At 41.8% G+C, this 22,320-nt stretch overlaps 2 protein-coding genes across 7 annotated transcripts in view; both read left to right on the forward strand.

Moving 5' to 3' along the window:
- Positions 1-8,829, forward strand: part of LOC137098886 (extended synaptotagmin-2-like) — a 38,701-nt gene extending 29,872 nt beyond the window's left edge. For 2 of the 5 annotated variants that reach the window (XM_067475579.1, XM_067475578.1), the window contains exons 15-25: positions 492-593; positions 3,122-3,184; positions 4,351-4,425; positions 4,942-5,028; positions 5,127-5,276; positions 5,585-6,036; positions 6,828-6,926; positions 7,014-7,145; positions 7,248-7,353; positions 7,778-7,827; positions 8,265-8,829. In XM_067475579.1, the coding sequence (XP_067331680.1) occupies positions 492-593; positions 3,122-3,184; positions 4,351-4,425; positions 4,942-5,028; positions 5,127-5,276; positions 5,585-6,036; positions 6,828-6,926; positions 7,014-7,145; positions 7,248-7,353; positions 7,778-7,827; positions 8,265-8,310 (1,362 nt within the window). In that variant the 3' untranslated portion in view covers positions 8,311-8,829. The remainder of the gene's footprint in view (positions 1-491; positions 594-3,121; positions 3,185-4,350; positions 4,426-4,941; positions 5,029-5,126; positions 5,277-5,584; positions 6,037-6,827; positions 6,927-7,013; positions 7,146-7,247; positions 7,354-7,777; positions 7,828-8,264) is intronic. The other 3 variants (XM_067475580.1, XM_067475581.1, XM_067475582.1) reach the window with 3 other exon arrangements.
- Positions 8,830-13,845: 5,016 nt separating this feature from the next.
- Positions 13,846-22,320, forward strand: part of LOC137098885 (receptor-type tyrosine-protein phosphatase N2-like) — a 189,526-nt gene continuing 181,051 nt past the window's right edge. The window contains exon 1 of one of the 2 annotated variants that reach the window (XM_067475576.1): positions 13,846-14,301. In XM_067475576.1, coding sequence (XP_067331677.1) covers positions 14,202-14,301 — 100 coding nt within the window. In that variant the 5' untranslated portion in view covers positions 13,846-14,201. The remainder of the gene's footprint in view (positions 14,302-22,320) is intronic. The other variant, XM_067475577.1, reaches the window with a different exon arrangement.

A 22,320-nucleotide genomic window follows, 5' to 3' on the forward strand; every position in this document is an offset into this window, starting at 1 on the left:
TCACTTCAGTCTCTTGCTTTTCTACCCTCTAAATGTCTTTTCTGCATTTTCATTTCTTTCCATCTTAAAGATACAGTAGTAAGACTTGCATTTTATGACTATATTCCAACAGGAATTGAAATTGTTGCTTTATGTTAAGTTTTATCTGAAGTCTCAACAATTGTACCTGTAGCTTGTTATATTTCCATGAAACTCATTTAAACATACTAAAATAATTTGTTTCAGTACAAAATCTTGTTATTTACTTAGTGATGAAAATGGATGCTGAGAATGGCTGTTAAAATTAATGACATTTAAACCAAATGCAAAAGTAAAAACTAAACACTACTTGTTAGTGTAAAAGTGACCATTAGTGTAAATTGGTTAGTGAAATAAACAACTCTTAGTTAGTGTTTGAAGCTCTGCAGTGCACGCTTCACTTTCCTCTTTTCAGCTTCCTCTTCTTCTCTGCTTCTCCCCCCCCCCCCCCCCACCCCACCCACCCCCCGAAGAGCATCTTTGAGGGAAACTTGGGCTCTGGCTACTTAAAAGAGAGGCGGGGAGCAGGCCTCGTGTTTTGTGAGAACACTGCTTCTCTCTATAGGACCCTATTTGTGAGTCTGCTGACTGTTTTCTGCATCCTAGAGTAATTTGGAGAATGTCGACGTGATGATGTGTCCTGCAGATCTTTTTTTTTTTTTTTTTTTTTTTTTGGCTTGTGGTTGTTTTTACAGGTTTAAATGTTTGCTTCATGGGCATGAATCCCTACAAGTGCACACGCCGATTTCCCTAATGTCATTACTTGTTATCGATGTCCTTTGTGGAAGTTTAACTGGTTAGAAAGCTGAGGAATACAGCGTAAAACTGTAATGAGAATCTTAGGGACCAATATTAAGGGTTTACATTTTAGGACGATCAAAAGCATCCTTCCACCTTTTATTATTTTGTTTTATAAGGAAGAACCGATCCCGACCCTCCAAGAATCTGTCCCATGTTTTATTGCAACTATTAATTAAACCAAAATCCTTGAGGGACTGAATAATCAAATTTTGTTAGATGAGAACTTTTCTCGAAAGCACAAAGCCAGTCTGTGCTGTGCCTTTAATAAATAGTCCACGTGGACTCATTCTCCGCATCAGAGGCTCTCAGTTATTCCAAGTAAACAAATGAAGCCAGCGGTGCCAGTGCAAACTTTAAGATGTTTAGTCTAATGGTATTTATTTATAAATGAATTGACAAAACTTTGTATATTTTAACGTTCTTTCCATAAAGATTTACAGAGGGAAGATAATTTGCATTAAAGATTTAAGTTAAATTAAAATACTAAAGTCTGACATTTTTAGGAGGGGAATTTATTGACATTATTGAAAACATTGAGACCTTTTAAAATAAAGTTTCGTTTTTATTTAAATGTTTTATTTCAATTTTTTTTTTTTTTTTGAGGAAGTCATGCTTTCTGATATCCATGATACTTTTAGAAAAGGGCCGGTGAATTCTCTGTGGATTGCTCTAACTCCACCCTTCCTGTTTAAACCATCTGTGTGTGAACCAGTTTTTCCCATCAATCCTCTCTGCTACTGGGGGGTAACGTAAACTGAGGCACATGCGATTCATTATGTTACAGGAGAATACAGACATATGAGGTTCGCTGTATCAGAGGAGGTTTTCCTGTAAACTTACGTAATTGTGGCTGTGTCTGATGTCCAGTAGGGGTCAGTGAGAAGTCAGTTCCCCTTTAATTAAAAGGCTCACGTGTCACCAAGAGTTTGGTTTAAAACAGTCTTATCCTATCACTAATCTGACAGCAAGACTTTATGATCATATCGTGCTGGGAAACACATATTTAGCAGTGGTTTTTATAGTGTCCTGGTTTTATTGGGTGATAAAAATACGGTGTGACTGTTTTTTCAGACAGTCAGAATCAGAGTTCTCCCTTTGACACTGCAGGAACTGGATTTTGTTTGGGGTCCAGTGCCTCTTTTGCCGACTCTTATCCAAAATGTATTTACCCGTGTCATATGTGTGTGACACGTTCAAATAAGAAATGTTTTTTTACGTTTTTTTTTTTTTTCAAAACCACCGTGATCTAAAAACTGGGGGTGTTGGTTCAAAATTGACTCTTTAAGCTTAAGTTGTTTAGATGACACGAATGAAAGTAAGAATAATTGGGAGACTGCAACTTCAGGAATGGACAGGATCTTGTAAAGCTTTGGTCCTTCCTGGCATTTTCACCAATCAGAACTTCTCTTACGTTTGCCATTAAAAAGGCGACAGCAGGGACAGGACTAACTACTCCTGCTGAATTCTGGACATTTTTGTTTGTCCAACAAGCTTTTCCCTTTGCCCTTCGTTAAAAGTCCCGTTCACCGTGACTGATACAGGCTGCAATGCGACGACTCACCCAGCGTCCCGTCTCTTAAAAGCAGGAAAAAGGTGGAAACAAAAGTAGAACAGCTGATAATCCATTAGTTTCCTGCAGTGCAAAAGGGACAAACGTGTGTCGCTGGATTGAGTTTTATTCAGTGGCTTCACTTCCAACAGAAGACATATATAAATGTCCCCCAGCTATCACCACGACATAAAACCATCTCAGCTTCTCAATCTGAATGATTCCTTCCCTCTGACCTTTGTTTTCTTTCCCCCTCCATTTTAATCACTGACCCCCCCATCTAACATTGTGCTGTTGTGACTAGAGTCCAAACAATATTTTATGGCTGACATTGATCAGTTTTTGATGTATTGACCAAATGTCAAATAGTGTTTCATTAATGTTCCAGATGCTGCAGATTTTTGTGAATTCAATTTGAAAAATAATTCATTTTCAAACTTTTGAATGCTGTTTATCTATAAAAGACAATATTTAACTAAATACCTTGTATCAATATCAGCCTCATAAATCCAATATTCATTGGGCTCTAGTTTTGACCTAATGTCTGGGTTTGACTGGGAAACGTTAACCATGTAATCACCCATATTGTCTCTCTGTCTCATTGTGTCCTGATGTTTGCTGGTGGTGCTGGTGGTTTTCATCACTCTGTGCTCCTCCCTCCTCCCTGCATGGTCCTCTTTTCCCCAATAACCTACTGGTGAATGTGTGTGTTTGTTTGCTCTCTCCTGCCTTGTCCCCTGGGAAAAATCAAAGCGCAATCCGTTAGAGTTCAACCAAGCGGGGCTGAAGCCGGCCTCAGTCAGTAAAGCCATCAAGGTAATGACACGGCAACGAAGCACACCCACATAGCTCAGACACTGAGGAGACCCACAGTCACTTTATACTGATTTAGACACAGATCAGGTGTTTTGATAAGTTTTATTGAAAGGAGTCACAAAAAAATATTCAGAATTGAAAATATATGCGTTGATAATGAGAAGAGTAGTCGCATACTGATTGTTCCAAAACATTAAAGACCCCACTAACCATGTTTGTCGACTAAAATTGTGCATCATGTCTAACAATGTATGTTGCTGCACTGAATATAATGTAGATTCTCAGACTTGTGACTAAATCTCTTTCACCCTCAAATTTGGTGTTCTAGATTTTCTGGTTTGGGGTCCTTTTTTTTAAAAATATATATATTTTTACCTGGTGTTCTTTCCTTTGTAATTCCTTCTCGTTTTGCTGATGAGCACTGAAGTGAGCCCTGGATGGTGTGATGCATGCTCCAAAAATGTATCATATGAGCTCAGGTTTCAAATGGTGAAATTATACTCGATACATTTTCCTGCTTACATGTTACATTCATGTAGTAAAAATATATCGCACATTATTTTGTTGTTGCTCATTATGGTTTTTTTTTTTTTTTGTATTTTGTAATGATGGACCACATAATAAATATGGCTAAATTTACAAAATAAGTAAATCGTATGTAGAAGAAATCACACAAAAACAAAATCTTACAACAAATGTCATTAGTCCACAAAAAGCTGCTGTTTTCAATGTGCATGATCACGTGCCCTCAAATTACATCCATGGCTTCCCGAAGATGCCCAATCACAACAGATTGGACTGTGAGATGCTTAAAGCAACAGGCGCTACAACAGAGTTTCACACAGACCTGAAGAAGTGCTGCACATTATCTTTTTCGAAATTTTCTGAATTGTAAATCACGTATATGGTTTTCATAGAGCTCCAGAGTAAAAATATTAACGCGAAATATCACATAATACGGCCTCTTTAAATTGTCACTTATCAGCTTGGAGCTAAATCGTTAGCAAGGCATAACTGTCTAGACCGTAACCAAGAGAAATGAGCTTGCTATAAGAATTTAGGAGTTGGTTGTTTATAAAGTTAAAAATAATGAAAAATGTGACATGTGGAGCAAATATTGTTGGTCATCATTCATGTTTCCTAAATCTATTTTTCTTACTGTTCAGTCCGGGAAAAAGGTGACCAGCGATCCCAGTCCATATGTCCAGTTCAGAGTGGGACACAAACACTTTGAGAGCAAGGTGAGAAAAAAAGCACGATTCTTAGAATTCTGACAGTCACCATCTAAAATCCTTAAATTCACCATAAACAAACTTTTTATTTAACCTGACTGTGATTATTGAACATGTCGACGCACAAACTGTGCGTGTGAAGGCCGCAGTTGGCTCTCTCACAATGGACAAACACCTTTAAAGCACACTGAGTTGATTTGAAATGACAGGGAGTCTGTTTGTGACTCTTTCTGGCTGTTAGCAGTATTTTTTTTAAAATCAGCTAAATGCCAGTTAGAGAAACTTAGAGTCTGCATTTACTCACTGTGAAGAAATTGGTAAAATTCCAAATAAAATCTGAATTTGCTGCTGCAACTGTTGACATATTTTAACAGAACACGTCCATTTTCACACAATTTTCTTTCCTCTTAATATTTGTTACTTTGAAATTTGCAGTTTTACCTTGCTGTGAGGTTTACTGCTTTAAAAAGAAACACCTGAGCTTTTGTTTTCCCTTTGACTCCTCTCTGTTACGTCCTTTTCCAGACTAGATACAAGACCAATGGACCAGTGTGGGAGGAAGCCTTCACCTTCCTCATCCACAACCCCAAAGTCCAAGACTTGGAGGTGGAGGTATGAGGCTTATTTTCGTTGTAACGGCTGCTCCTGTTATGTTCCGAATCAGTTAAATCTGAACTTTTAGCTGAACTTTTTGGATCATTTGTCTTTAGGTGAAAGACGAGAGGCACGATTGTTCTTTGGGGACGTTAACAATGCCTCTGAATCGCCTGCTGGAGGCTGAAGACATGACGCTGAACCAGCGCTTCCCCCTCAAGAGCTCTGGAGCAGGCTGCACCCTTAAGATGAAGATGGCTCTGCGGGTAGGACGAAAACGTGCAGATGACGTCCTCTTAATGAAGACAGGAATTAGTCCTGTTAGCAGTCAGTTGAGCTGTCAGACTGTAAAATGTTGCTGCTCACTTACTCTCGAAGTCAGTTGAGCTTTTGAAAACCAAAGTTGGAGACCAGAAGGCCTGATTTTAACCATTTGTCAGAAAGTATGGAGTCATATGATGGAGTTTAGAGGAGACATATTATCTACCGCTCTGTTAACTTTAACGTTACAGTTTATGTAGAGCAGACCTGAAGTAAGCTGCCAAATAGTAATCTGAAGACTTTGTAATTTCAGGTGTTGTGCCTGGATAAGAGTCCGTCCTCACCTTCCGGTTCCATCCCATCGTCAGTGCAGATCCACAAGGCCACTTCCCTCAATCCAATACCACAACCCCCTCTTTCTCCTGACCCCTACAAGCCTCCCTCCTCCATCTCCCAAATCCCTCAGTCTTCCACTGCCTCCACCCAGGACCTGGCGAGCCGGAAGAGGCAGGCCGAGGAGCCCGTTAGGTCTCCAGGAAGCACAGACGTTGGAGGAAAGGGGGGGAAAGGAGGGGGTGGGGGAGGAGCGGGTGGAGCAGGGGGTAAGGGCTTGGCGGACACCGGGAGGAGCACCTCTAACCTGGCCATATCAGGGTCCCAGCAGTACCTGGCCGGAGGCAAGGAGCCGACACCCAGCATCGCATCGGACATCTCTAACCCCTACGCTGCTCAGGAGCTTCAGCAGAGACTCCACCAGCTGCAGAAGTATCTATCAAACAGTCAAAGTATATTTATCTGAACATTCAGGGATCAAATTATGTGTCTGATCATGTGAAGACAAGTGTTTGAATGTAGTCAAACCAATGATCCACGTCACATAAAGATGTAAACAAAATTGAGGCAAAAACCCACATTTTCTCTGACAAAAGTCATTTCACAAAATTAGGAAATAAAACAAATTGGTTTTTAAAAAGGTCGAACCAAACAACTCCAATGTAAATGGCTGATTAGAAGATTGCAGGATCCACTTATCTTGAAATGTCTAATCCTATTATTTATTGTGTCTGGGCCATTTTATTTGTATTATTCTAAAGATTCTGTTGGCTCACATCTTAAGCAGAGCCAGATAGTTACTTCAGTCAAAACTGTCCCTACATTCACTCCGAAGATTCAATTTCAATTCAATTCAATTCGACTTTATTTATAAAGCGCCAATTTACAACAAAGTCATCTCAAGGCACTTTACGGAGAAAAGTCAAGAGTATAAAGGTTTATAGAGACAGAGGGAAAGAATGCACCTTAACCTGCACTGCTGCTTGTTTTTCAAGATTTTTCCATCAAGTCTTGAGGCCAAAAAATCTTCCAACTGGAAAGAAATGATGAAATGGCTTGTTGGTTTTCACAGGATTTGTTAACAGTAGGAAAAATAAAGAATGTCGTTTCCACACGTCGTTTACCTGCAGACCTTCACTTGTAACTGCAGTTAAAGAACTGTAGGCATGAAAACGATCTGCTGCTTTTACCGGGTTAACCACTCGTCCCCTTTGTCTCTGCAGTGGTTCTGGGCCCAATCATTTCCCACTGGGTGAGGTCCAGCTGACCATCAGACACAGCTCGCAGAGGAACAAACTCATCGTAGTCGTTCATGCCTGCAGGTGCTGTCATTTCTGAAGAACAACCTGCCGTGTGTATAATGTTAATGTTTATACATTTAACTAATATTCTGTTGTTGAATTCTGCAGAAACCTGATAGCGTTCACTGACCACGGGTCAGACCCCTACGTCCGCCTCTACCTGCTTCCTGACAAACGGAGGTCGGGCAGGAGGAAAACTCACACGATAAAGAAAACCCTCAACCCAGTTTTTGACCACACGTGAGTCAAACCGTTCCTCTTGGTGCTTTCAGATGTGGTTTCATTGGTGGAACAATGGTTCGGCCGCTGACGGCGTCGTGTTTCGTCCTTCTGTCTGTTCAGGTTTGAGTTCAGCGTTTCCCTCGTGGAGCTCCACAGAAGGACTCTGGATGTCGCCGTGAAGAACGGCGGAGGTCTGCTCTCCAAACACAAAGGTCTTCTGGGGAAGGTACAGGCTTTTTCTGTTCTTGTTTCTATGGTTTTCTTTCCATTTAAAGTGTCTTTAGCAAACTCCAGTCTCTGGTCTGTCAGATTGTCGTGCTGACTTTTGAACAAAGACAACAAAGTCAATTTAAAGAACTGTTAAATGTCATTTTGGAAGGAAGCAAACAGAAATGCTGATACTACAAATTACCTGAAGTGTTGACATAAGTCCGTTATTCCACCGCTCTCTTTTTAACTTCACCTCTTGCCTCGTACCTCACTTGTAAGTGTCTTTGGGTTAAGTTGCCAAATGACTAAATGTATTTTTATATTACCTTTAAATTTTAAGAAACTAAAGTAAAGAAACTTAAAAGGAAATTTAGAAACTAAAGTAATGTTTTTGGTTTTTTTTTATATTTTTGGACACGTCTGTTGTTGTTTTTCATCAGGTTCTGATTGACTTGACCCATGAGGACATCAACAAGGGCTGGACACAATGGTTGGTCACTTTTAAAATCTATTTTTAAATCTACTTTTACATCGATTTACAATTGGGTTTTTTCTTTTCACTTTCACCCTTTAAATGTTCCTCTTCCTCACATTAATAAGTCCGAAAACTAGATGAAGAGAACAAACGATGTGGTGAAAGTATGTGAACCTCAGGACTCTTAAGGACAGTCGGAGACCCACTGTCCCACTGAAGGGAGAACTGTCGCCCCAGTCTCAGGTCTGAGCACTCGGGGGGCAGCTTTTCTTAAAGGACCTCTCTGTATTTGGCTGCATCCTTAAACTCTGACCATAGCAGGATGCTGCCGCTGCCCTGCGTTAGCGTTGGGATGTGAAGGCCACATGTACTTCTTGTAATATCTTCTGCATTAAAGGAACAGTTGAGGTTTCAGCACCTTTCAAACAACTCTTCTCTTTGTCCTCCTGCAGGCACGAGCTGAGTGAAGATGGCCAGATGAAGGCCCATCAGCTATAGACGACCTGTCTTCATCATCACCATCATCACCACGATCATGTCGCCACATTATACACTTCCACTTAACTACAGTACGACATGTTTGTTTTGTTATTTTTAATACTTGTAATCATGAAAAAGGACACAGAGAAGCAGCTTTTGACATTCATTTAATCATGTGAGTCGCAAGCCGAACCTGCCCTTTAAGAAACGATTGACTAAAGGGACTTTGTGTTGAAAACTATATATGTCAGAAATGTACTGCTATGAAAGTCTCTTACATATTTATAGAAGAAACTATAAACTACAGTCAGTTTTTATTTTTATTTTATTTTTTTGCTATTTTTGCAGTTTTCTGCCTCAAGTTTCTGACGATGTACAAGTGTGTAAATAATTTACAATGATGCTGGACAAGAGACGCTGTTTGTCTGTGACTTTATCTTTTATTTGATTTTTGTTTTTAATAAAAAAACACGTGGACAAAGTTGGTGAAGTAGAGTGTGTGTGTGCGTGCGTGTGCGTGTGTGTGTGCGTGTGTGTGTGTGTAAAGAAAGATGCCCCCAAAGAAAAGTATTTAGTTTCACCCTTTGGACTTTTGACTGTACGCCGGCTTTATTTCACTGTAATAGTATGTGTTTGAAATAAGGCCACTATAGTGGGTCATCTGATTTTTTTTTTTTATTTTATTTTTACTGAAATTGAATATTTGCACATCTGTGTGTGTTTTATTCTGTTGGGGTCGTCTATTCTCTTAGTTGCAATTTACACTTTGTCTGATGGTTGTTTAAGGAGTCAATTTTACCTTAAACCTAAGTTTTTCTCATTGAAATTTTAAAAGTCGTATGTGTCATTTGTATATCGAATATATGATCTCACCTTGGAGTAAAAGACATTTCGGCTTTTGTGATCTCGCCAAGATTTGTATGATGCCACCGTGATGTCTGTCCTTTAAAGTTACAGTGTGCAACATTGTCCACATATTGTTCTGATACAAATATGCTCTAACACTTACTTTATTGCGGTGACGTGCAGCAGAAGCCTGCGATGACAACGATTCATTGAACAGACCTGGCAGCAGTGCAGATATATTTGCTTGTAAATTATGTTTTTTGAGCGAGGCTCAAGCTTCTGACCAATCAGAGAAGAGCAACTCATTCTGCTTTTGTAGCTTTTTCAAATGATTGTAATTTGATCAGGAAAACGACCTGAAGGTCTGTGCAGAGTGTGGTGAAGCCAACCAGGCTCGTGTTGCACACTGCACCTTTACAAACCAAGCTACAGCCAGGAAATGTTAGCTTAGCATAGCATAAAGACTCTAGGTAACTGAAGGCCTGTTGCATTTTGTTAACATAGCGAGAAGGGCCAGGTCAGCTGTGTCCTAACCTTCCGTCTTTATGCGAAGCTAAGCTAACTGTCCTCTAGCTTGTCATTCAACACTGTGTCACTCTTCTCATCCAACACTTAAGAACACGTACGAGTGCTTTTCCCAGCGATTCCTCTTGAGACAAGTGTGTTTAAATGAAATGATCAGATAATCAGTCACAGCATCTTTATTTGTCTAAACCCACTATGTGCAGATGTTTCACATATAAATACATGATATCATTACATACTGTAATCAGGTCATACTCCAACTCTGCTGCTCTGAGATTCAGAAATTCTGTGTTAAAGACTTCCCAGCTTTTCCAAGTGAAGGTTAAGCTGAAGGAAACGTATCATTTAACACAAGTGATTCCTTTATTTCCTCCATTAGTCGACCTGTAATGTGGAAAAGCTGGATTCAAAGATTGCTTCTGTGGTTTTTACTCTTCAAATTGTGTTTGTGCTGCGTCACAAATTCAAATTCCTGTCTACATGGTACATTTGGAGATAACGGAGCAGCAGGGTTCGTACGACATTCCTGAGTGCTGTGGACAAACTCAATATGATGCTGAATGTACCTGTGTGTAACACTACTCTCTGTAACACAACCTGTATGTCCCCCCTGACTAGACAAGTATCCCACCTCCAGACGATAATTATCAGTTTGCACAGCTGCACAAGGCGCTTTAATTACAGAACAAATCCACTAGTAGTGGCTTTAAAAGGTGAGGAACTGAGATATTTCTGCATTATTAAGTAAAAACCAATACACTGCAGGTTCCTGATAAGCATCACCTAAGTCTTTCTTATCAAACGACTCTAGTCTTAATTTGAAAGAACCTGCGTTTTCATTCTTGTACACTCATCTTTTAAAAACACTGATTGGACTTTAGGGGCCAAAATGAAAATCGGTAACACTTTAAATCAATTCATTAGATTTTTCATGGAAATTTTGTGCCGTTTAGTTGTAATGTTTTTATACCTTTTCCTCTTCCTTTTGCCTTTGGGTTTTAATTTTATAAGAAGCTGCAAGAGCGAAGGGTTTGGATTCCATAGCTGTTGTACGTCTCTGGGGTTGAGCTTGTCCTCTTAAAGGTGGTTTTGTCTTTTCTGTCTTCTTTATTTATCTTGTGCCTTACAATTCACAGCACCGAGAGATGTCTCCTGGACATCTTTTTAAAAATGAATAAAGAGCTTTAGCTGTGTTTAACAGCATGAAGCTGGGCAGCACAACGGCTTCTGACTCATCTTTTTGTACATCTACATTTAAAGGGGAGTTAATCACGTAGTTGTTTGACAGCTTCATGTTTCTGAACATGAGACTGTATGAAATGACAGTAACACTTTATGTACCTTGGTGATAACTAGAAACAAATACTTTACAGTTGTTGTACACTTGTACAATCATTGCCTCACTGTGTTTTGTATAGTTAAAATACAACTATTTAACATGCAGAAATGTAAAATGTCTACAGATAAGCACAATTTAAGAAGTTTCCAAAAATACCTGGAGCGTAAAGGTGTAGTCGGCCTGCAGCATATTATTTATTTCTCTGAAGAAAAATGAATTAAATTGTTCTTTTTACAGTTTAGATGATTATTTAATGTATAAACTTGAAGGAAAATGTCTCAGGATGAGGTTCAATGTGACCTGAACACAAACTGTAATCACAGATCCTTCATCAGCTGAAGGTTTGCAGCTAAAAGAACAAAGCCCGACAACCACGGGGTTTAACACAGTGAACGTGTCAAAAATGAACCATATTAATAAACTTATGTGTGATTTTGAAGGAGAGTTATGGAAACCACGAGAGGATTCTTTATACCACAGAGCAGGAACCACTGCTCTGTATTTATGTTTCTTCTGCTTTTTCATCCATGTGATGTGTGTTTTCAGATGTTTTCTGTGTGTGTGTCCATTCTTGGACATTTCGTGTCTCAGGATGTTGTTCATTATTTTTAGCTCTTAATTAGTAAAATACTTTTAGATTCTACATGATCGCGACATTATTTTGTTTGTAAAAGTATTAGCTCAGCATCAGGTCCAGGGCTCGGTTCACACAAGAAAAAGACAAATGTGATGCTAAGAACAAAGTAGGACATTTAACTGTCAGCAGCTGGTGGTGTGTTTTACACATGTCCTCGGAGTCTTTGTCTGACCCTGAACACAACACGGAACAGGACGTGAAACTGTTCTATGAGCCACGTAAGAGACAGAAAACACAAAGCCAGGCAGCGATTAGATTAGCTTGGTGTGTGTGTGTGTGTGTGTGTGTGTGTGTGTGTGTGTCCAACTTGTCCCTGTGCTGACTGTAAACATCAGAGAGGCCACACAGTTTGCCTGCAGCTCTGATAAGGTCTGTCTGAGCCCTGATTGCTCCTTCCACTGCAACATGGATGAATCAGACTCTGACCCACTGTGATTGGTGTCAGCAGGTAACACACACACACACACACACACACACACACACACTAGCCACTGTGGGAATTTTAAGTTAATAATAAAATTTGAAAGTTTCTCTTCCTACAAAAAGGATTAATGAATCATCCAGTCTCACATCTGATGACACATAAAGAAGTTTGTCAGTGTGCAATAGGTAAAAATCAACCAACCACATAAGCCAAAATAACACACGTGTTCTGGAGTTTACACCATTTGTCATATGACAATAGATGGATTTTGGGAAACTGCCACTCCCCCTTTTTTTGGTCATGCTGGGTCAGTTTTTATGCCTTTTCTGACACTTGGTCACGTGATTTCAGATGTCTGTTTTTCGCTATTTTACAGCTTTTGTGTCTGTTCTTGGTGAATGTATGTACATGTTGGACATTTTATGTCATTTCTTTTCTGTTTGTGGTAACTGTGAGTCAGTTTTCTTTTGTTTTGGTGATTTTGTGGACGTTTTCTAATTCGGGTTTTGTTATTCTGTCATTTTTCTGTCATTTTGTGTCCGTTTCACGCGTCTTTTAGGAAGGTTTAGGTTGCCGTTGATCACTTTTCCCTTGTGTCGTCTTTTGTGTTCATTTTGTGTCTTTTCATTTGAGCCCTGGGCCCGTTCGGTGATCCATACAGTAATTTAACACAAGGACGAACAGTGAATTCTTGTCACTTCAGTTGGCTCATACACTAAAATAATCCCAGACGTGCTGTTTATGCACGAGATAAAACTTGTCAACCAGTGACCTTCAGATGTGCTGGTCGGCATATTGTCCTGCCAACCTAAGAAAACCTGATCACAGATATCCTCACAAACCTTCTCCATATGCAAAGCAGTTATCCTTGAATACACTTACTGAAGATGTAGCCTGTTTGCAGGCTTTTAGCCAAACCTCAGCAGCCTTTTCCTCAGCCTGACCCACCGCTGCCGCTGCCCCCTCCTCCTCTACACACATTGCAGTTTCCCTTCATTTACCTGCTTCCAACTCAGAATCGGAATTATTTCCGGCAGCACCTGAAGGCGGCTGTAGCGCTGAATCAGCCTGGAGGCGCCATGAATCCGTCACGTCCCAGTTAGAAACAATAAGTCAGGATATGCACAGCTTTACCCTTCACAATAAAAGCCCCCTCAGAAACTGTGCACTGTAAACATGAGTAAAAAAAAAAACACAATATGGAGCAAAACTTTCAGTGGAAAAAACAAAGGGTCACATGGGGTCATGGGGAAATGTTTTGCAGAATCGTGATACCTTGTTTAAGTCAATATCAAACTTTAGCATCTGTTTGTAGACCTCATTCATGGATTGTAGACCTCGTTCTTCCTTTCTGCTCTTTCTTGCACTTCCATGAAATGTGAACACTTTTCTGAGAGGACTTTGCTTTGATGTTTCCTTGAGTTAGATTGTTGCTGCCTTTGTACCTCAGCTGTAAGTCGCTTTGGATTAAAGCATCTGCTAAATGACTAAACGGAAATGTTTTAATGTAACTTACTGTACTTTAAAAAACAAAGTTTCTTTTGCTGCATTGATTTTTTTCCCCCATGAGCTCAACAGTTGCAACCTATACACTGTAGTTTTAATTCATTAACAAAACTCTCCCGTGGCAACTGGCATGGGCGACTGTGGCCCAGGAGGTAGAGCCGTCGCCTACCAATCCCAGGGACGCCGGTTTGATCCTCTCGTCTCTGAGCAAAACACAGCTGCGTCGCAGCTCCCCCATCGGTGTGTGAGTAGTTGTGAGTGCGAATGGGTGAATGAGAAGCAGTGGAAAGAGCTTTTTTGTGACAAAGTGGAACAAAGTTCAGTTGTTTTGTCCCTGTAAAGATCAAAGCACGAAATAAAAATGGTAACGTTTTATTTTGGAAGTCCTCTCCGGAAGTTCCGTGTGTCCGTGCCGTCGCCTTGACGCAGGCCCAGCTCGGGTCTCTATCAGCAGCAGCAGCAGGAGGAGGAACGCCCTGCATCCTCTCCTCCAACATCCGTCCTTGTGTCCCGGCTCTGCTCAGCTCCTCCAGGCGCGGAAGGGCCGCTCGGAACCTGAAGGAAGACGAACCGAACCCCGCTGCGGGGGAAACATGGCCGTTTAACACTTGAGAGGCTCGGCTTCATAAACCATGAATCCTCCACCGTTTTCCTTCCTCCAGCACCTCCTCCTCCTCCTCCTCCTCCCAGCTTTCCGGAGCTGCTTCCCCTCTTCTGCGGACGGCAGATTTGGTGAGTACGTTCACCGATGATTCCTTTTTGAACCAGAACGGAACAGGACCTGCGCACAGACCGGAGGACACGGACCGTGTGTCCGGTCTTTGTCAATACTGAGGCAGTGGAGCTGCCAGGAACCTGTAGGCTGGATCCCTGCAGCTCCACCTGAGCCGAGGGAAAACAAACACGGGGATCCCAGAAAACGGTTCAGCACAGAGACTGGAATCCACAAACCCTCCTAGAACTGTCATACAGGGGAATCAGCCCTTATCCGGTTATCAAACAACATCAGATAGATATAAAATACAAATAGAAACGAGAATTTATAATTCGGTTTATTGGGAGAAGGTAAACAACTTAGATACAGTTAAAGTATATGTAGTATAATTATGAGTGATGCGTACAAACTACATATGATACGCAGTGATAAAAAGGTTTATCATACAATATTAATGTATCTACCTAAAAAATGTAAATTATGAAAACTAAAAACAACAAAGATTTAGAGGATGTAACGTAAAAAGCACAACGGCTACAATAAACCCCAGAAATGACTTATGAACGGAGTTAAAGTGGTAAATATACAATAGTACAAAATACTAAATCGAAATGAGCAGTTGTAGCCTCCTGTGTGTGATACTATCAATGCAGTGTTTCCAGCTCTGAGCTACTGACAGAGGCAGATACTGACTGGAAATAAGAAGCCGCGCGCGTGTGTGCGTGCGCGTGCACGTACACGTGCCTGCGTGGATCCCATAAATAGCCGATATCTAATATTCCCCCACTGATTTGCGACTTGGAGGCTGCAGAATGACTGATGCACAGATGTGAGTTGGGAGGAGAAAAGGGGGGGGGGGGGGGGCAGCAGAATCCCCCCCCCCCCCTTTCTCCTCCTTGCTCCTTCACATTACATAACCAGCAGACAGAGAGCATGGCAGCCAGGAGACAGGCAGCAAAACAGCGTTCAGTCCCTAGTTATAGACTCAGAATAGCCTGAGCCCTGAGCCCTTGATCCATAGGGAGCCTGAGCGTTATGGATCATAGTAAGTTACTCTGCAACGTGTTTACGTCTGTGTGCTCTCAACCCAGTGTCCTCACTCAGACAGACTGTTTCATTTATCTGCACTGATGTTACTGCACTTTACCGTTGCCTGACAGTATGGCGAGGATTCCCAACCTGTTTGGCCAGATTACCACAGAGGCGAAAGCATTAATTGCCCGTGAGTCCACGAGCGCCCTGAAAGCTACAGGTCCACTCACTCCTACAGGTTTCAGCAGCTTTTTTAGAGATTTTGTAGATGCTTATGAAAGAGTTCTGTCTTCAGTAGTTCCTTTAAATACTGGGAGTGAGGTCACTAAGCGTGCAGAATTAAGAACCTGATCCAGGAAGTTACCAGAAGACAGTGCAGAGGCATGAGCAGTGGTGTGATGTGCATCAGTTTCAACTGATCAAAAATGTGATGTGCTGCCTCATTTTGGATCATCTGGAGAACTTTGAGTTCTCTTACTGGTAACTCTACTGCACTAGTCCAGATAACATATGATGAGTTCCCTAGCAGCTTCAGAAAGGTAGGATCTGAACTTTCTGATGTTGTACTGTGTAAATTGTGCATGAGATTTGGTCTTTAAAGCTTCGTTTGAGAGCAGTAATGACCCCAAACTGCCTGGCAGACTAAGTTGATGCATAGTATTCTGGAAGGTCTCGCCTGGGGTTTGCCAATTTCTACCGGAAGTCCATCAGAAAAACTACAGCTCCATCGCTTCACCCCGCAATCAGCTCACTTCGGCGAAATCCAAGTTTGCGGGAACACTCATGCGGGACATACCTTCACTCATCTCAAAAGGAGTTTCTCTACAGCTCCCATTCTGGCTCTTCCGGACCTTCGTGAGCAATTTTTATTGGAGGTGGATGCCTGTGACACCGGGGTGGGGGCCATCTTGTCCCAGTGTTCCGATCGGGACCAGTTAATCCATGTGCCTTGTTCCACCGACGTCTGTCCCCATGGATGATTAGGGGGAGGTTTCTTCCTGCCCCCTGCAGCTTGGCTGGGGGCTGCTCACTTGAAGATCGAGCAAGACGTCATCAACTCTGTGGTTAATCAGCCTCAGGTCTAGGGTGATCAATTGGTATCACTCATCCCACATAACATGTGACCCTGGCGTATCCAGCACTTGTTTTGTAGTTTCTGCCGGAGGAACAGCTGGGACATCAGGACATCCAGGAATATGTGGCTGCTTGTCTGTTCTGCGCGCAGTGCAAGACACCCCAACAACGACCCTCAGGATTACACCGACCCGTTCCTGTGCCCAAAAGACAGTGGTCCCGGATCTCTAGCAACTTCGTCACTGGCCTACCTCTCTCTGTAGGCAACACCACCATACTCACCATGGTTGATCCATTTTCTAAAGTGGCACATCTCATTCCGCTTCCCGAACTCCCCTCAGCCAAAGACACTGCCCAAATCATGATCCACCAGGTCCTCAGGTTACACGGCCTCCTCCGTGACATCGTGCAGTTCACAGCCAAATTCGGTCTGGTTGGAGTACACGCACAACTCTTTACCATCTGCCGCCACAGGAATGACCTGCTTCCAAGTAGTCATTGGCTGCCAACCACCAGCCACCCCAGCCTGGAACCACTGTCTGCCACGGTGCTTGTTAGGCGCTGCTATCTGGTGTGGAGAAGGGCTGGACAAACCTTACTATGCTCTGTCCACGTCTGAGGCAACAAACATCACCCCACAGCCCTCTGTTACATACCGAGTAAAAAGGTGTGGTTATCTACCACCGACCTACCTCTCAAAGTTGAGTGCAAGATTCGACTCCCCATTTTGTTGGACCATTTCCCATTTCCAAAATGGGTAATCCCGTGGCAGAGAGGCTCCAACTTCACAACACTCTGCTCATCCACCCGACCTTTCATTATTTCTGGGTTTAAAACTGCCCCCCAGAGTTAGCTTTGACCTGACTTCTGACCTCAAACCCTGTTTCGGACCTGTCTCATTTGCCCCCGTCCCCCATCTGGTATTTTACACTATTTCTCTGACTCTTATCTGCCCTGGATCTGTTTTTTGGCTCTGCTTTTGTCTGCTCACTTGGATACCCTCTACTCTGTTTCTCGGTCTGTGGTTCTCTGGATTTGGACTTTTGACTCGACAGCTCTCCCCCTGGCCTCACTACCGGACCACATGGTGGACTGCCTTTCCCTTCCACCTCCCTTCATCTGGAGCCTACTGCAGTATATTTAGAGTAAGTCATCTGCTTCTAACTGACCTCTCCTGCTCCCCCCCACCTGATGATCACCTTCACTCCTTGCACTTCTTTTTTTAAAATAAACTCTTTAAAACCTATCTGGAGCTCTGGTCATTTAACTGGGTCATGGTGTGTGCATCAGCACACTTTTGTCACTAACACTTTGGAGCGCTCACTCGCATTTAAGCTTTTACACTGGAAAACTTGTGCGGAATGATGAAGGGGGAGCTCCGTGCATGTGGGATTGCTGCCCAGTCAAAGTACTTGTATCCTTGTTTAGGTTTCAGTGTTCTGGAAGTGAATCATAACTCTGTTGAACAAGTGATGCGCACTGTAAAATTAACTCGGTCAGAATTATCCACATAGAATTCAAACGTTCATTCATAAATAAAGGTTAGCGGATCTGAACTTTACTTTACGTGAGTATTTGTCATCGGATGAGATCTAATCCCTGCTAGAGAATATTATAATACTTCTGAAGTTTGTGAAATCTATGGCCGGCAATGTTTTAACACCTTCCTGTGTCCAGAGGTGCATCACTGTATATTTGCGGGTTGTTTTGTCCGTGTGAATGTAGTATCTCAGCAACACTTTGAGGGAAGTTTTTCCAAATTGGCGCAAACATAAACTTGAACTCTTGGATGAACTGATTAGATTATGAGACTGGACAGACTTGTAACAGTAGTTGTCTATAAATTGAGCCATGATGATAAAAAATAGGAAATTACATTTCTGCAGAGGCCACATGGTTTATTCTCACATTTGTTTTTTTTTGTTTTTTTACTTTTTAAAAGTTCAGCAAAACTTTAACTAAGGCCGATTACAGTATGTGAACTAATGATGCATTCATGTACATGTTCATTACAATACATCACATGAGATACGTTCCCGCAGTACAGGCGCACTAAAATGTCCCATTTGACAGGTACTTACTGTATTTCACATATGACGATGCAGGCGTGTCAGTCCCCAATAATTCAACACTGTTAATTTGAACTATTTATCCGGTGCTTCTTAATGCAGCAACAGTGTTCCAGTGAAAGGAGCCATCTGTCTCCATGACGACTTTTGCTGCGTATTTTTCTGGTATGTGCCCTTTGATATAAAATAAAATAAAAAGACGACTGCTGCCAGACACTTTTTATTTTATTTGACTGTATTGTCATTCAGTTTGTGTATGACAGGCATCACATATTATGTGTAAAGTAAAAGGGGTGATGCTCTTTACTGCTGCTATCTGTGTGTGTTTGTGTGTGTGTGGTCTCGTCTGCTGCTGTTTGTCCTCGCAGTGATTTATGTTTATTGTCCTAGACACTTGTTTTCAGGGCGAAAACTGTCTCTGCGCCTCGGTGAGCCTGCCTGTCCCTACTGGGATTGAAACCACAGATTGTGTTCAGCTCAAGTCTTCTAATCATTAACCTGGACCTAGAGAAGGTCACTGCTGGTTTGCCTGGCGTGACCGTCACTGTGGCAACGCTCATTAATACTTTATTCGTGCTGATTGGTTGGTCGGGTCGAGGCAGAGCTGCGGTGTTTACTGGAACACAAGGGTAAGACTCATGTGGACGCAGGACGCGAACACGGCTCAGCGTATGCAGTGGTCAGCAGTGTACTTCTGCTGTACAGTAATAATACGTCCCATAGCATCACCTTTGTTTTTTTTTTATGTCAGTGTTCTGCTTTTTGTTGTTTTACTAAATGCCAGAATCATTCTAGACTGTTCTATTAAGCATACCTGTGTCAGTGTATTGGACAGTGGCACAATATCGACTGGATGTCGATTGCTGTTCAGTGTTTACCCGATACAAAAGTCCTGAAGTGAGAATGCAAGATTCCAAAAAACTTGGAGTGATGCTAATGTCTGAAATGGGTTAATCTATAACTATAATTGCATAGTGCTGCCGACAGAGGAAACATGTTCCCTGTGGTTTGTATTCATCAGGAAAATGACACTTTAAAGCTACAGTAGTTAACTTTTTATAAATATGAATCATTGTGTGGATTGGTGCTGTGGACACCTCCGGTGAAGCTAGATTGACTGAAGGTTGATAATGATTCATATTTGAAGAGCTGTGCAGAGCTGTAGCAGATGGTAGAAGAGCAGAGCAGAGCGAAGAGCACAGGGGCTGCAGGCGAAGCAGAAAGGACTGAGTTCATGTTAGTGCTGCAGCTGTTATAAGTTGCTTGTTTTTTTTTAAATTGCAAACAGAAACGTCTTATAGAAATGTTTGCTCAAAAGATTTCCATGTGTCATAACGTCTAAAGGATGTCTGACCATTCAGCTTTGCAGCTTGGAAGAAGCAGCAACCAAGCTGCGAAGCTGAATGATCAGACATCCTTCATGTGCTCGCATTCTTAATTTAATTTACTTTTTGCCTCCCAGCCTCATTTTTGCTGAGTGCCCTTGAGTGGACTTTGCTATTTTGTTGATGCAGATAGTTGTTCCTGCTGCGAGAGGATCCCTGTGAAAAGCCGAAGTTCACGGAGAATTCAGAAGAAAAGCTGAATCTGAGCTGGTGCTTAATTATTTTCATGTCTGCGTTGATCTGTGTCGAGTGCATGAACTGAAAGTGGGATAAACGTGCTGCTTTGCTGCTTCCTGCTGCAGGCTGCTGTTTCTGGCTGTGTTGATTGATTCCACCTCCTGTTCTGGTTCTCACCGTGCAGGTGAATCCTCATCCGTTCGGAGCGTTTATCTCTGTGAAATGTGCCCGTTCGGCCCTGCACTGTTTAATGTGCTTCCTGCTGAATCACCCAGTGCAGTTAGGATTCACTCGTGAGCTTCGCAGTCAGGTGCTGAGCGTTTCTGCCTCAGAGCAGCTTTTTGGAGCTGTTAATTTGTTTTTATAGTATTAAACCTTTGAGCGTCTTTTCACCTGTCTCCCTGATTGATTCATCTTTTCTTTATTGTTGAAACTGACTGGGAATTTTGGCTATGAAAACAATTAAAGCATTGACGGTTATTTATTACTCAATTCCTTAGCAATGTGTAAAACCCCGGCGACGACTGGGGACATGTAGATAGTATTTGCAGCAGCTTTTATTTCCTTTTGTTTAGATGACATATAATGTGTGTGGCATCAGGAGATGCTCCAACAGAATTTCCTTGTACTTGTACATTGAAAATAAATATCTTATCTTATCACATACTGGTGATACTGCTGCTAAAATGCAGAAATGTCCTTAAAATAACCATCGTGTTTTTTTCACCTAAACTGTTTGTAGTCTCTGTGATTATTTAAACAGCAGCAGAGATTGTATTACAGTATTTACATTGAGTTATATCACAGTCATTTAAAAAAACCTTTGTAGAAAACAGCAGCACAGCACTATACTGTGCTCCATTTACTGTAATAGTAACTTCGATTGTTTTTTTGGAAAAAACGCACAGTACAGCCAGACAGTCAGCATCTGCTACTCGTAAAAGATTTCGGACTACAAAAGCTCTGCTGCTTCATTGGTCCAGATGGATGGATCAGAGCTGCTGCTTAGAACAATCAGAGGAACAGGATGATGGGATGAGAGACGAGGTGACGGAGGCTGGAGGATTGGTCGCTGCAGCAGACGGAGGATTAAAGGGTGGCTGTTTATTAGGTACAGCAAGCTAAAAATAAGGCTATATAATCAACACATTCTTCTTTTAGATGTTTTGGAAAAGTGTGATCATTCAGTTGGAGGTCGTTGATGCCAATGGGGAAAATAAACAATACGATCATTTTTCAGTGTATGTGACACATCACAATTTACATCTTCCAGAATAACCGTGGTTTCAGAAATTGCCACCGTAAACACGGTAGCAACAAAGACTGCTCATTTTCATAGAGGGACGAGGAGGGACGTGGTACCTAATCAACTGCCAACTGTGTTTCAACTGTGAACACACAGACAGTCAGTTAGTTAAGCCCCTTTTTCAGTCAACCACTGCGGAACAAAAAATCCAACAACAACGGCTTGTCCGACATCTGCAATATCAACTGTCTGGAGACAACCCAACTAAACTTAAATCACTTATGGGAGCATAATATCTCTGACTGTTTGCTAAACCACTGGTAACTAGTAAGAATTATTTTTTACTTCTTATTTAAGGAATCCAATTCATGACTGAAGAAACAGCCGGATGCTAAAAAGTCGAATTTAAAATAAAACTGAAAAAAAAAGAAAGAACAAAAGAACAAAAGCACATCCGAAATAAATGATGCCATGCATTTATAGGTGCAGTTACACTATGAGGTTCCTGGTACTTTAGCGTTTCCCCTTTTAAGGAAATTGTGTTTGGCATTTTCAGGGCAGAACCATAGCTCAACGTTTATGTGGTCAATTAAATCACTGCCCGTATCTTTCAAGGTGACTGCTCTCAGTGTAATCACTGGCCGCCTTCTTTGGGAGCAGCAGGTGCCTGATGCATCATGGGAGATGTAGTGCCCCCTCTTTTCAGCTAGCGCAGCTTGTAATGGCCCTGACAGGGAGCATTAAAGGCCACAGCCAGGCGGCGGGTCTTTGCTCACAGGGTGAAGCTGATTGAAAGTCTCTTCTTCTTGCCTCGCCAGCTTGGCGCCGGTCCACAGTGCAACTCTGCAACCTATTTCACACCCTGCTGCTATGGAGTGATGAAACCAGGGAGCACAAACTCAGGAGGCCAGCAAAGTCCAAGAGTATAATATGGAGTCTTCAATATCCCCCACTTCTAGGTGGCTGGAAAAAACACCTGTTTTCATACTTTATTATTTATCTCATATTCTTCTTTAAATGATCTTTAAACCGCGTCTTTTTTTGGGCCATTTC

Source organism: Channa argus, chromosome 14 (assembly GCF_033026475.1).
Source record: "Channa argus isolate prfri chromosome 14, Channa argus male v1.0, whole genome shotgun sequence".
NCBI classification, from domain to species: Eukaryota; Metazoa; Chordata; class Actinopteri; order Anabantiformes; family Channidae; genus Channa; species Channa argus.